General features: G+C 42.0%; 1 protein-coding gene across 5 annotated transcripts in view; it reads left to right on the forward strand.

The window, feature by feature from the left end:
• IKZF2 (IKAROS family zinc finger 2) overlaps window positions 1–14,842 on the forward strand; it is a gene marked incomplete at both ends in the record, with an annotated part of 104,533 nt that overhangs the window by 54,203 nt on the left and 35,488 nt on the right. For 2 of the 5 annotated variants that reach the window (XM_080347138.1, XM_080347135.1), the window contains 2 exons: window positions 4,333–4,599; window positions 13,292–13,459. In XM_080347138.1, the coding sequence (XP_080203264.1) occupies window positions 4,333–4,599; window positions 13,292–13,459 (435 nt within the window). Of the gene's footprint in view, window positions 1–4,332; window positions 4,600–13,291; window positions 13,541–14,842 lie in introns of all 5 variants that reach the window. The other 3 variants (XM_080347134.1, XM_080347136.1, XM_080347137.1) reach the window with 2 other exon arrangements.

Below are 14,842 nucleotides of genomic sequence, written 5' to 3' on the forward strand. Positions count from 1 at the left end.
AAAATAAGCAATGACCTAGGACAGCAGACAGTGGAAGAGACAGAGAAGCAGCGTCCTGATGCTCACTCCCTGATGTGTTGGACAGAAGGATTTTTGTTCTGTAGTGGGAATTGCACTCTAGCTTGCTTGCTTAAGAAAAAGATGACCAGTGCTTTAATTTACATCCCACCTGGGGATCAGATCTCTCAACAAGACAGGAGTTTTGTTTTGTTTCATTTTTTTCCCCAGATCTCACTTTTGAGGGAAACAAATTTCCATGACAGAGCATGAAATACTAGGGATATATTTCGTAGGTGGATCTTCCAACTTCTGGTTTGAAACTATGTTAATTTGAGGGTGAAGGAAATATTTTGGTACTGAAAACTTGCCAAAATGCTGTTTAACAGGGGATTGCAGTTTAATTAGCACTTAGAAGACATTAACAATAATTGTATTTAATTTGGACACTCAGGATAAAGTGTGATTCAGGATCAGCTGATTGGTGCTCGGAAAAAAAAGAAATGTTGCTGCGTGGTCTGGTGAATATGTGCCATTAGCTCTGTGTTTGTAAGGAGAAGCTTTTGTGGCTGCTCGACTCTTCCGCCCCCCATCCCTGCACCCCCCTCCCCGAAGTGTTGTGCTGGCCTGGGAAGAAGTGGAAGGAACTTGTATTAACTGGATGGAAATGGTTCAAGTTCATGCTTTTGCAACAAGCTGAATTACAGTTTATCCCTATCTCTTTTGCTGTGATTTTTAGGAAAAGTGCCAACAACTTTAAAAAAAAAAAAAAAAAGAAAAAAATCCATTTACTTATTTTATGCTTTGCTTTGCCAAGGAATGAGAAAGCTTGCCACTTTTAGCAAGCCTGTGAACAAGGCAAGGAAACCCGGGGTGAAATTTGACATGGAGACTTGTGTACGATGCAGGATAGCCATACACATCCCTTGAATATTTCTCTTTTCTTTGCAGCAGAGTTCATTGTGCACTCTGAGTTTGTGGCTGTAGGTGGAAACAAAGACAGTGCCACAAAATGTAGTTTCAAAGTCTGGCTGAGAACAGAGGAGACGAACCATGTACAATTTAAGCACCTGTTTGTATGCAAGCTACCACACAAGCCTAATATATACACCAGTATGATGTAAGGCAGTGGAGATGACCTGATTAGCAAAGCCCTTGCAATGAGCTGAGGAGATCCCTGCTGCACCAGTGCTCCCCTCCTTGGAGACCTGTGACTAGTCCCAGCTGAAGGAAACCTTCCCACAGCAATAAGAGCTAGCAGAGGGTTTCTGCAAATGGCAACGAGAGTGCTCTGTGTGTGCGTGAAGGTGAGGGAAGTAGAAGAGTAAACAGCCTGCGCAGCTTCGCAGAATAGCTGGCATATTATGAAACATGCAACATGAATTACTTGGGCTTTGCGAACTCTGTTTGCAGGAGTTGTGGAGTGCTGTATGTTTGGGGGGACTGCATTTCAGCAAAAGGCTTGCTCTGTTTTGTTGTGCTGTTTATCTGCTTGGATGAAAGCTGTCATTCAGCAGAAGGAAATGCTATGGCAAGATAAAGTAAGTGATCTTCCAGTTTGTAAGCTCTTGCAGCCTTGCTTTTGTACGTGCTGAGCAGGCAGAGGTCCCCAGACTTGAATGGGAACTTCTGGTGCTCGGCACTTATTACAGTCAAGTGTTTATTATTCCATGTCAGAGAAATAGAGACAAAAATTTATGTACGTAAGAAGACACGTAAGATACAAAGCTTTCTATCTCTCTTGTGAGTATGTATAAATATACACAATTGGTACCAGGATTTTATGGTTATTTTGTGCATTACTGTGCATGGCGGGTGTGCGGGCTTGTGGCAGAAATACGGGGTTTTTGGTGAGGAGCTCAGGGCACCATTTTGGCTCTGCCCGAGCTACTTGTGTGGCCAGATGCATTAAATCCTGCTCCTGAAGGCAGTGAACCATTTATTTGGGCTTCATTCTCAGGCTTGCTGAATACCCCCAAAGGCTGCTATTATTAGAGGGAACTGCCGTTCCATAGCTCTCGAAGTGGGTTCTCCATAAATCACCAACGCGTGCTTTCCACGGGGAGGTAGGACTAGGGCCTCGACTTTCTCTCCCTGCCAGCCTGTGGAGCTGACAGTGCTCCCGCTCTCCCAGCCCCTCCAAATAGGGTGCGTCCTCCTGGTCCGAGGCTGGTGATGGCAGTGCCACTCACCAGACCTTGGGCTTCCCATGGCTTGCCATGGTGTGGCAGGGCCCCCATGCTCACCACGCAAACAGCCTCCTGCCGTTCCTGCCTTTCTTCCTCCCCTTGTTGAGGTGGTGGTGGCTTCACAGAAGAAGCTATTCAGAAAAACGTATCTTGTCTTTGGGGGGGTGATCTGCAATTGCATAAAGTTCAGGGTGTCTTTTTTATGGCTAGATTTGCAAGAGGCTGTTTTTAACCACAGATTTCTCTGTGTGTGCTGGTGGTAGCAGGGTTAACACTGCAGAGCAGAGACCTGTCTCTGGGGGACTGTGCTGGGTATAGGTGAGATGGCCATCCTGCACCAGCACAGCCACGTGCTGCCCAAAGACACTGCCATTGTTTATTTATTTAAACAATAAATGCATCTCTGTGGCAACAAAAATATAAATTCCATTCTATAAATGAAGCACTTGAGTATTTTCTAGTTACAGACTGTTTTGATGACCGTGCCAGCACTGATACTAGTCTACTGTGATCTGATCTGGCTGTGTCCTTGCTCTGAATGGGCTTTGCCGTAATAGTACTTTCATTCCTTAGCTCCCATTAGTGTCTTGATGAATAGTGGAAGATGTGTTTCAACAATTTTATGATTAAAAAGCAACATCTTACCGTTGTTTGGTCTCTGGTGCCTTTACCCTGCTCATTATGCTTTGCCTAGGAGTAGCAGCAGTGATTTAGAGTTACAGCATCAACATCAGTCTCTGAACCTTGTGTTTTCTTTAACCGTAAATTCTGGGGAGGAGAAGGGAGGATGAAGGTAGAAGTCTGAGTAGTAGGGTTTGTTCTGGCATTTCCAGGCTGGCTGTTTGAAACTCTAATGCCTCACAGCCCTTAGATACATTTACTCCTAACTCTCTCATTTGGTTACCGGATGGGTCCCCTTGGGCAGCTGCTCTGGATCCCGCCTGGTCAGGGTTCGGAGACTCTGGCCAGGCCCAGGGCACACATTTGCACTCTGGGTTGGCTGCTGTCACTGGCATTTGTGCTAATGGCCTTAGTACAGAGGTCAAAGACTGCTTAGATATGAAGGCTGAGTTGCCTCCTTTTTAAACCCCTCAGCAGGATCAAGCCTTAGGGAAGCAGGCACGTGGGCTTACCCTTGGGCTGGCGCTATGGATGCGGAGTGTGGCTCTGGGACCGGTCTATCAACAGTTTCAACTGACGAAGGAGGAGCTGTTGAAATGGGGGTGTCTGGTGATTAAAACACTCCTGCACCAAAACCCCATGTGAAAAAGCCTGATGCATTTATTTTCTTTAAAGATTTGCTGATCTCACCAACTTTGATAGTTATTGGAGGTTTATCCTCTGACCTGAGGATCACAGAAATCAGTGACGAGCCCATCAGTATAATCATGCAGATATGAAAGATCTTCAACTATGCTTATTTCACTTGCAAATATAAATAAACCAGCAGCCTATGCAGTGCTTCATATGTGTTTGCCTGGATGATGTCTCGTTTACATGAATCAGAAGATGGGAGCAAAAAAAGCACTGAAGGCTCATCCAGAGATTGGTCTCCCCGCTGTCAGGAAACCTGCCCGTGCAGGCAGGGTGATTTGGAGATTACTGACACAGCCCACAAGCCTGGCTTCACCCTTCCTGCTTGAGAACGGTGCTCGTTTCTGTGAGCTGTGGTGGTGCCATGTACTGTCTTTGGAAACCCTGGTCTTGTTGCATTCGGTAGGTAAGACGTGGAAGAATCTACTGTACCTATGTCCTTTACTCTTGTGACCAGGGCTTCTTGAAAGGAAGGGTGCTACTGTGTTTCAAGGTGAGAAGCAGGAGGTCCGTTCTTAAGCCTGCTGCATCTCTGCAACTTTTGGTAGATCTCTGGATCACTCTGTGCCTTAGTTTTGAATCTGTAAATTAGGGATAGAAATTAGTAATTAAAAATAAAATCAAAACCACACAAACCAAGGCCTTGAAGAAATATGCAGTTGTAACTTGTGGTGCCATCACCACTATGAGGTCCTCGTGTTGGCTGAGCTTCAAGGCTGTGCTTTATTTTTTTATAAAAGTAGAAACGTATCAATATTAGCAATTGGGAATGTAGAAAGTACAAATTTTTTAATTATTTTTTCCCTTTTTTTTTTTTTTTTTTAAATTTCAGCAAATTCAGTAAAGCTAGAAATGCAAAGTGATGAGGAGTGTGACAGGAAGCCCCTGAGTCAGGAAGATGAGATCAGGGCTCATGATGAAGGAAGCAGCCTGGAAGAGCCCCTCACTGAGAGTAACGAGATGGCGGATAACAGAAAGATCCAGGAGTTAACGAGCGAGGGAGGAATCCGGCTTCCGAATGGTAAACTGAAATGTGACGTCTGTGGCATGGTTTGCATTGGGCCCAATGTGCTAATGGTACATAAAAGGAGCCACACTGGTAAGCAGCTGAAAGAAATTCTCATGACTGCCTGTGGCGTCTGTTGTTGATGTTACGTGACAACTCTTCTCTCTTCCCTTTTCATTCATGGGGTAACAGGAGACTGGGGAGGGGAAAGACAGGCTTCATTGGTTTGTTTCTCTTCCTGCTCCACAACTTCTGATGATGCTGTTCTTCTGGCAAGCATGGTGCTTCCTTGACCTTGATTTCCAGATTTTGGTTCTGAAAAACAGCACAAAAGTCTGGAAATTGCCTTTTTTACTGTTCTTGACTAGGGGCAAGATGGTATGGTGACGGCCATTCTCTGGCATGTGGGGGTGTGTTTGTGTGTATTCATGTGCGAGTACACGTACAAGGCTTTTGAGCCTTTAAGGTGAGTCTTAGATGGTCTTCCCATGGAGGTGCTCACAGGTGGACAATGCCAGCAGTTTCCTGGGGATCTCACACCTACTTTGTATGTGGCTGGGCATGATGCTGGTAGCCTGGCAAACTTGGGATTAGCAAACCCCACAGGGGACACTCATTACCTAGCAATCCTGATGCTAAAAATACAGGTGGTGCCAGAAGATAGTACCCTTCGGTCTTGCAGAGGTCTACTTGGCAGAGCCATTGATTCAAAAAAGCACTTAAGCTTGTACGTTTATGAGATTTAAGCATGTGTAAATCATCTAAAGTGCTACAATACATGCTTAAGATACACACTTAAATCTTGTTACAGTGAAGCACAGATTTCTGTGTTGGACTGTCAGTGGTTGTTTGTTCTTCATATTTTTTTGGACAAAATGAAAGATATTTTGGTTTCTATCTTTCTCTGCTATTATTTAATGGGGAGAGAGACTCACAGTGACTGAGATATCTGTTAGGATATAAAAAGAAAAGTGGGATTTTAAGGTAGCACAAGAAAGACTTTGTGTTATCCCTTTGCAAACCTTGTAGTTTGCAGTCAAGTAGTGTGCTCTTCATGGGAAAGAAATCAATAGATTTTCTGTACAAAGCAATAATAAATATATATTACATAGTTAATGCCCTGTTTATAAGTTATATTGATAATAACTTAATATAAATGTATAATGCAAAGCATTGCAATATCGTTTATGATGCAGTCATGATTTTAGACAGCAATTAGGACAGATGAAAAGCATTAGCTGGAGGACCAAAATCTTGATTAACAATTTGACATGCTGTTACTAGAAAAGGGAATAAAGAATGTAACAGACTGAATCCCCAGATTTCAACCTCCCTGAAAGTTTTTGTTGGCACTTACATGTATCTGAGCCATATGTATTGTAGGTGCATTGGAGTCCACATATTTGAACTTGAGCAGCTAAATTAGACCTGCTAAATTTAGATTTAGGTACTTAATTAAATGGTCTGCATTTTTTGAGATATTGAATAGCTCGCGCGTCTTTTAAATACAGACCAGCTGCCTTTTTCATGTTACAGAAGACATGCAGATTCAAAGCCAACGGAACAGAATCTCCTGTGCGTGCAGGCAAGGCGGCTGTGTGCGGTGCATGGGTAGGAATTGTGTAACTGGTGGCTTCTGCCTTCAGGCTACTGCTGGTTCCTGTAGAGCTCTGACTCTCTTCCCATCTGAGCAGAGGAGCTGTGATGTATTGCTCTTTACAGATGATTTGAAGCAAATGGAAATGGCATTCCTTTTCGTGTGCAGCTCAGTGCTCTGCTCTCACTAAACCAGTTGGCAAATTTTGCGTGGGACTTTTTCCCCCCCCCGCCCTCCGCTTTGTTTGTTTGTTTTTTAATACATGCTGCTACTTCACTGTCCACAACAGAAGGAGAAGTTTGCTTGGATTTCCACATCCTTGCTTTTAAGGAGTATTTTTAACATACTGGTATCTTTCTTTTCAAGTGCAGTATTTTAAAATCTCTTGCCACTTCCTCGGCAGCCGGGCGCGATGGGCTGGCCCCAGCTCTGGAATGAGCCCTGACCTGTGGGTAGTCTGGTTTTGCAGCCCAAGGGAGAATGGTGGAGGGAAGGGAGGTTGTCCCTGGTGAGTGGAAACGGATGATATTCTTTATCAGCTAATGCAACTGGCATGTAAATCCTTACCTCTTAAAGCCAATTTAAGTATCTCTTGGGAGCTGAATCCCGCCTTACTCTCCTCTTTATCTGTACACAACCAAAGCATGCTCTGGCCACTTGTTTGCATTGGCAAAAACTAAAGTCCTTTTCCCTTCCCCAAAATCCTTCCCCAAAAGCATTCTCTGTAAATCACACGAAATTCTGCAGTCCATAGTAGAGGCTGTAATTTGCATGTATGCTGGGGACCAAGGCTTTGCGAGAAGTTGTGCCATATGGCTTTGGCAGTGTGCACACATAAAGGGGCACGGTTTTCTCCAGCCGTTACTTATGTGTTTCTAAGGAGCAGTTGTTTCCCCTGCCATGTTTTGATGGTTCAGTCAAACAGATACAGGGATGGGGAAAATAATCTGTGCCATGGCTGAGGCCAGAGTAGATAAGCTCAGTGTCCCATCTTTCATTCTCATTTGCTGGAGCGTCCGTTCCCTCTGATGTCTGCAGTCGCCCCTTCCTGTGACACATTGAGCTGGAGGTTTCCCCTTCATCCTTTGGATCCACACAAGCACTGCCTCATGCACGTGGTGCCAGCGATGCTCAGGTCCATGGCACTTCTGTCATGGAGCCCATGGTCCTGCTCATGTGATACCAACAAACACAACATTTCTCTGAAACACTGATAATTTGAGGGAAGCATCTCTCTAATCTGTATGGGCGTCAAGGAGAAGGCCTTTCTATTTATTTGTCATTACTGACAGTAAATAAATAAAACATTCAATGTGGGAATTAAGTGTGATGCACTCCCCGCTTTTGTGAGCAGGTTAACCCTCACCCTCTCCCTCACATGCCACATCTTCGTGTCAGAAAAGTAGCATGTGTCAGGTTTTATTTATTTTCCTCCTCTCCCATACTATCTTCTCTTGGTCCAAATTTCATATTCTACAGCACATGCCCTGAGTTGCAGCATCTTCATCAGAGTTTTTTGTAACTGCAGGAGATGACTGGTCACAGAATATTGGAACTGGATACTCCAGGGGCTTGTGCTTGGGGATGTTGAGGGAAGGGGAGAAGGGGAAGATAAGGTCAATAACTCAACATGTTTGAGGTAATGAAAAGGAACTCCAGTGATTTCTCACCTCTTTAGGCTTTCTGTGAGTGGGCTTCAATGAAAATTTCCTTGATTCTCATTTTTGGCAAAGCAGAAATCATTTGCTGACACAGCCGTGCTGCTGCCTCTGTGATCTGCGAGGTCCATGCGTTGTTCTCCCATGTGCTGTGAACTGTGATTTTTCTCCACCCTAATGTCTGGTCCTTTATCTAGTCCACTGCTGAATTCTGAAACACTTTTTAAGGGAGGGCTAGGATCATGCTGCTTGTTTTAAGAATGCCCAGAGGTTAAATGCTTTCTCTGTCGATGCAGTGGAGGTCCCTGCATACACGGCACAAGGCAGCAGAGACAGCAGTCTTGCCCCGCTTTCACTTTGGGCTGCTAACATGTTATTTTTAGGCTTTTTGGGATTGCTAACTGCAGGAGGGTCTCAGATCTTTGCTTGTACTCTACATGCATTTTAGTATCATAAAGTCAGTGAAATGAGATACATTATGTGCTTAGGAGGGAAATCTTCACGTTCTGCCTTAGCAGCATCCATAGCATTATAACTGAACAGACGCAACACTGGAACTCTGAATGCTATTTAATTTTTTTTTCATGCAGAGTTCAAGTTTTTGAGACATAATTAATAAATTGGGAAAAACCCAACCATGCTGTTCAGTGTAAAAGACTTTTATGTCTAAAGAGCTAACCAGGAACAAATTTAAACAAATGGTCATATTAACACATTACAATTAACTCTGTTGGACTGTCTGTCTTATTATTCTAGTTGAAAGGTTTGATTTGGTTTAACTTGTAATTCGTAACCTAGCACAGGCTCCTACCTCGTGCAATATGAATCAGTTTGGCACTGAATCAAAAACTGTAGGGCCAAATTTCTACAAATGGTGTTTTCTACTTAAATTCCTAAATCTAACTTTTCCAAAAGTCTCATTTTCTACTTAAGCATAAGGAAGGAGAGCTTAGATTCTTTGAAATTGCTCTCTGCAGAAGGATGTTTTACTTGCAGTACGCAGTAACGAAACTCTTCTGATATATTTACCGGTTCACTTAAAGGATTTTTCTCTCGTAAGAATACACTTATAAATCTGCGTAGAGAGGATTCTTGGAAATCACCCAGGATTTCCCAGGAATTTTTCATGAGAGATTTGTCACTACTGTTTTATAATAAATTATCCTATCGGCAAGTAGGTTTTCACAACCAAAAACTAGTGAAATCACCAATTTCAAATGATGTGCAGCCTGTTGAGTGAATCTGATAGAACAGTAAGTAGGTACGTGGACTAGATAGTCCTGAGGATAACAAATACAGAAATAAAGCCAAGTTGTCTGCTCTGTATCTCGCCTGGGTGAAGGCAGGTTGCAGCTCACTGCCTGTTGGTAGCACAGCTGATATTTCATCTGCGCTCCTGGGACAGAGCAGAATCAGAGCAGTTGCAGCATCTGATGAATCAGGAGAAATGTTTCATTTTAACTGAATATTAACAAAAAGCCTGCTACAGAGGGGTGAAAATTAATATTATTAGTATAAGCAAATACTTTCTGATGGCAGCATGGGCATAGTAATTTTGCATTAAAAGGTTAATAAAAAAAACCAACATCCTGTTTGAGAAGTACCTAAGCTATCCCTTGCATATCAAAAGTATGTGCCAAACAAAAAAAGCTGAGATCTTAGATATACATTTAGCCAGGACAGATGTTAAATGTAGTCCATCTGGACCCAGTTCTTATATGTAGAAGGACTCTATCCTGGCTTTCCTTGTTATTTTGAAGAGACTTTAAAACCAATGTTATTCCAAAAAAAAAAAAGAAAAAAAGGAATTAAAACATTCACAGAATGGGACTGGAGCACTGCTGTGGAAATAACCAGGCCTTGCTGTTAATGAGAACTAGTGCACTGTTTTGTGAGATGCCCCATTCGATTTCAAAGGAACAGAAGTTGCCAGCCAAGGGTTATGAAAATCTAAGTCTCCTTGGTTGCAAGTTCTGCAGGCTCTTTGTCCTCAGTTAAATTTCTGGTTTGGTACAGAAAATATCACTGATGTATTTTGCACCGGTATGAGATTCAAAGAAGGATAACTCATATTGAAACTTCTGCGCAGCACTTCCGTGCTGAGGCGGTAAAGGAGAGTTATTGCATGGGGAAGCTTCCAATTAAGCAGAAAAAGGAGTTGGTTGGCTTTCTGAAAGAACGTTTAACATATACGTGGTAAAATATGAAAGCTATTAGTAGGAAGTTAATCAGTTCAGATGCCTGGTTTCAGGTTGTATCAGCTAGACAGTGTTGGTAGCTTGCGCTATGAAGTCTCCAGCCAGCTGCCATGTATTAAAGATACTTATATCTTGTTAATAACCCTGACTCCATTGGTCAACTTCACCTTTCATCTCGGTATTTGTTTACACAACAGCAAGATAACTTGTGTACTTTAGATACTGGTCTAGCTAAAGAGCAGTAATATTTCATTATTATTTTTCCTGGAGGAGACATAGCTGTAATGGATAGGTGTTAAATAGTGAACTGTGAAGTTTCAGCAGTATTTTAATGTAATTTAGAGGTTAATATTTGAAATCGTACCTTTTAATTAATACTTTACTTAACTGTAAAATGCTAAACCCTGATAGATTTATTTATTAATTTAATTTAATTCTCGAGCCTGTTCCCTGGCATAAGCCTTTCTTACTAAGCCTTTAGGAAAGGTAATACTCTGCAGCTCCAGCTTCCCTGCCCTGTCCATTCCTGAAGTAACTTTAGATAACTAACTTCCCTGTGCTGGAGAACAAGGCTTTTTAAGCATTCTTGGTTTGTCTGGCTTTAGATCTTAAATCTGGAGTTTAAAAGAACCATCCTGTTTGATTAGCTGTTCCTCCCCTCTTCCCACTCAGAAACTTTTTTTGTGTGTCACTAAAGTTTGAGGTTTTTCTGCCCTGGTTTACTTCTAAAATAGAGAAAAAGTTTGATACTTAAGCTAGACTAAGAATATTTTGTAGTCATATAGTTTTCAGTGTTGAAAAGCAAAATGCTTGCTCAGTCATCTATCAGTAAATGCTCTTCTTATGAAAAGTTCTTATTTTAATAAATCAGTATAAGTTTATGGAGTCAAACAGTAAATACGTGGGTAGCTATAATAGTGAAATACACACTGTGCTGCGTATTGTCAGTAGCCCCATGTAGATATGTGCTGCTTGTTTAATAGGTCTGTAGTTTCTGGTGTGCCTGTGCTGCCATCACCTCCAAAGACAGGAAAACATTTTAGGCACAATCAGGGCCTGCCATGTAGAGAAGAAATTTATTTAGATAAAGACTTTTTGTGAGTGGATCTTTAGTTTGAAGGGTGATTAGTTTTAGCCTACGAATAGAAACCTTTACTTTTCACGGAAGCGTAACGGAAGTGAGTAAGGATGTCAAGGTTGTTATTCTGTTATTAGGAAATAATACTGGGAACTGTTTACAAACCTACTAAGAAAAGACAGCGAGACAAATAATTGGAAAACAGTCTTAAGGCACTGAAGTGGTAAAGAAGGCTGGTTTGCTAGTATCTCGAGGGGGCATGAGAAAGCAGAGTCCTCTGAAAACCAGCAGAATCTTCTTATTATTCAGTTTTTACCTTTTTTCTTTTTTTTCTTTTTCTTTTTTTTTTTTTTTTTTGGTGCACCCTTCTATTGCATAATTGTCAGATTAGCTGTGCTAAGTGTAAAAGCTGCTAATCAGTAGTGTGAAGGTGTGACTAAAATTACGGTCATCCCACAAGCCTGCAGCTTAAACAAGGAGCAAGAATCAAATGATAGGAGCAAGTATAATAAACAGATCAAAGCAGTTATTTACCCTGAGTTAAGCCAGTAGGAAAAATTATTTCATGCTGGCTTTAAATAGATACAAAGGTTATTTAAGGTAAATTGGGCTATTGTAGCATATTCTGTCTGTTGCAAGAGAGGAGCAGGCTATTGGTGACTATAGTGAGTGTTTTCATGTCGTCTTTGCCACGGAACTTCAGTGCAGGGATTATCCAAATTCCTGCCCAAAGGCTTTCAGCATCTATTCAGCTGCCAGTTTATTGAGGAATAATACCTGCTCGTATGCGGCCTCCAAAATATCAAAGATAAGTGGGTGATGTAGTGGGTAAAACACATTCATTGCGGACTTCTAAACACAGCAGGAGTAAAAGGAAAGACTTTAGACTTGGTAAGAAACTCACCACCTTCTTTAAAGTTGTCATCCTGAAACTGAAGCTATCATTCCTGAATACTGAGAAACCTGTCAAAGGAAGGGGTTTTGCCTGTTTTCTCAGACAGTGAAAGCAAAACAGAAAAGAAACAAAAGAAAAAACAACCTCATATATTTTTCTGCTGCAGTCTCTTTACATATCTCTGTTATGGACATTTTTAAATGACATAGAAGAAGATAATGGCTAATCAGATCCTTTAAGTACAGTGTGGGAGTTTAAAAGGGAAACCACAAACTCTTTATCAATTCCAGTGAGCTCGTGCTCAGCACATTGGAAGAAGAGCTTTCTGCCCTGATTTTTTTTGATTATTATTTTTTTTTAATCATTACTCTGTAATGTTCTTGGCAAGATTGTAAGAACCTTAGTGTCTTCTTCAGCGCACCTGCAATGCGTTCAGATGGGGTTTCCAGTTCAGGCACATGAAGTGAAGTTGCAGACATATGGCACATACATGGCACACCTGCCTTCTGCTGCCCTCCCGATAGGACTGTAATGCTGGCAGTGATTTCAACCACTGAAGCAAGATTTACTAGTGCACATCTGTAAGAGCTTTCTTCCTCCCTCTCTTATGAAGGATTACCATCAAAATCAGTTTTGCATGTGTGTGAGAATGCATGGGGTGAAGTGAGACGGTAAAGTGTAGAGTTTGTTATTTTTTTCTTTTTTTTTTTTAATCAAACGAGTCTTTTTTATTAGTTTTACTTAAAGCACAAATTTGCTTATTTCACAGTTTAATGGAATAAGATTTTTCTCAGTGTTTGCTACTGCCCAAAGCTTGTGGGTCTGATCCTCACTTGCATCATTTCTCTTTATATCACTCCAGCAATGCAAAACAGCCTTCAAAAATGGATTTAAATTAATTTATAATGTAAGTAAAAGATTTGGTTTAAAGTAAAGACCTTAATATCTGTCCAAGTCTAATTGTTACGATCAGTTCTAAATATTCAAATGGATTGGACCTAGACTAAAAATAAGTGAAAAAATGTAGAGACAGGTACCACAAAACCATGGTTATGGATCTAAATTTTGAGCAGAGCTCATCTTTTTGTGAAGGATAAAACCTCAGAGGCAGAGACCTTTATGAAAATCAGGCTGTGTTGATCACCTCAAGCTAAGGCTGCAGAAGGAAAGAGCCTCAAATCACTACTGGAGGCTTTGCTCCTTGCACAGAAGAAATGGCCTGTGACTTTAGCAAGTACCATGTGATGGTGGTGGGGACTATACCTACATAAACTGGCACCGTTACAAAGAATGGGATAATGGGCTCTGTGCAACTTCCCATGTTTCTTGACTGCTCTCTCCCTTCCATTTCCCTTCCAGGTGAACGTCCCTTCCACTGTAACCAATGTGGTGCCTCTTTTACCCAGAAGGGGAACCTGCTGAGGCACATCAAGTTGCACTCTGGGGAGAAACCGTTCAAATGTCCCTTCTGCAGCTATGCCTGCCGACGGAGGGACGCCCTCACAGGACACCTCAGGACGCACTCTGGTGAGTCCGCCTTGTCTTCTCTTCCCTCTTGTTTTTCCCTTTGCCATTACGGTTTAAGTGAAGGAGGCTGTGAAAATAACTGTGTGTTCCTGGTGGCTCTGGGTTTGTACCATCCTCTTCAGATAGTCCAGCTCTGAACTTTGGGAAAGCCTTGATGTGAATCAGAAAAGCTGCGGTTCAGCCACACCTCTCCTTTTGTGTAACTGAGCTCCTCTGCTGATGCTATCGTATTTCCCTTTGAACATCTCCTTGGGTGTATCCAGGCTTCACTGGCAGATTGTTTTGACACTCTCAGCCCCAAAGTGGCTGTGAAATTCCAAAGATTGCAAAAAATAACTGTGTGCTTTTGGAAGCCTGTTTTGCTTTTCATACCTGCTTCTTCATCTAATAAATGCCATGTGCTGATGGAGTTCATACTTGTTCAAAAACCTCCTAATTGCTTTTTTGATTCAGTTACATCTTGCTGTGAAATCCTAATTCATGGCAGCCACAACACTCACGCTAGAGCAGGTGGTGTCAGAGAGCCACTGGGTTTGTCTCGCTACTTGATAGTATCATGTCTATATCAAGTCTACTTGATACCTTCTAAAGAAATAAGCGTCGCATGACGACACATTAGTAGTCACGTTGGTAGCCCTGATGATCAGGATCAGATGTGTTTCTAGTCCCTGTGCACAACACCAAGGGGCTGCATTCTGCCCACTTACTCATTTTGTGTAGGACTCTTCTGGGAGATCTTAACGTGCTGCGTTTTTTATCTCTCAGGATATTCAACTTTTGTGTCCAGGCCATTTATAGAAAACTGTGTTTTTCATTGTTGAATGAGCAGAGATAATTGGGCTGGTTACAAGTGACAGCATTAGAGATGAACTTTTTTGAGGTGTTAGCAAATGTGTGACTACTGAAACACAGTGGTTGAAGTGCAGCCGCAGACAGAAACTCTGCATGTGAAAATGGAATCATGGAGCTTCCTGACTCTTTATACACGTTTCTTCTGCAGGGTCAGCCTCACTTCAGTAGAGGTGTCTGTTTTCTGAGCGTTAGGGCGGTCTTAGGATCCAGAGTTGCCTTGACATTTCCAAGAATCAGAAAGGATAAGCTTCTCCAGGTAGACTTTGGGGCAGTCCTGCTGACAGAAAGCTTGAGCTTCCACGGCAGTACAAGTGTGGGACTAGGTTGAGAGGGAATTACTTGCGAGTTGTCAGCCGAGAGGATTTGATCTGAAAGTCAGAAGGGGAAAATGTCTGTGCAACTGTGAGGTGCAATTTTCACACGTCTGGCCATAGCTGTAGTTTCAACTTGAAATGTAGTAAAAAAGAAAACACAATAAAAATATTCACAATAGGGAGTTGTGACATAAAATAGCCCACATTACAAAACATG

The sequence above is a fragment of the Nesoenas mayeri genome (assembly GCF_963082525.1).
Source record: "Nesoenas mayeri genome assembly, chromosome: 6".
Lineage (NCBI taxonomy): Eukaryota > Metazoa > Chordata > Aves > Columbiformes > Columbidae > Nesoenas > Nesoenas mayeri.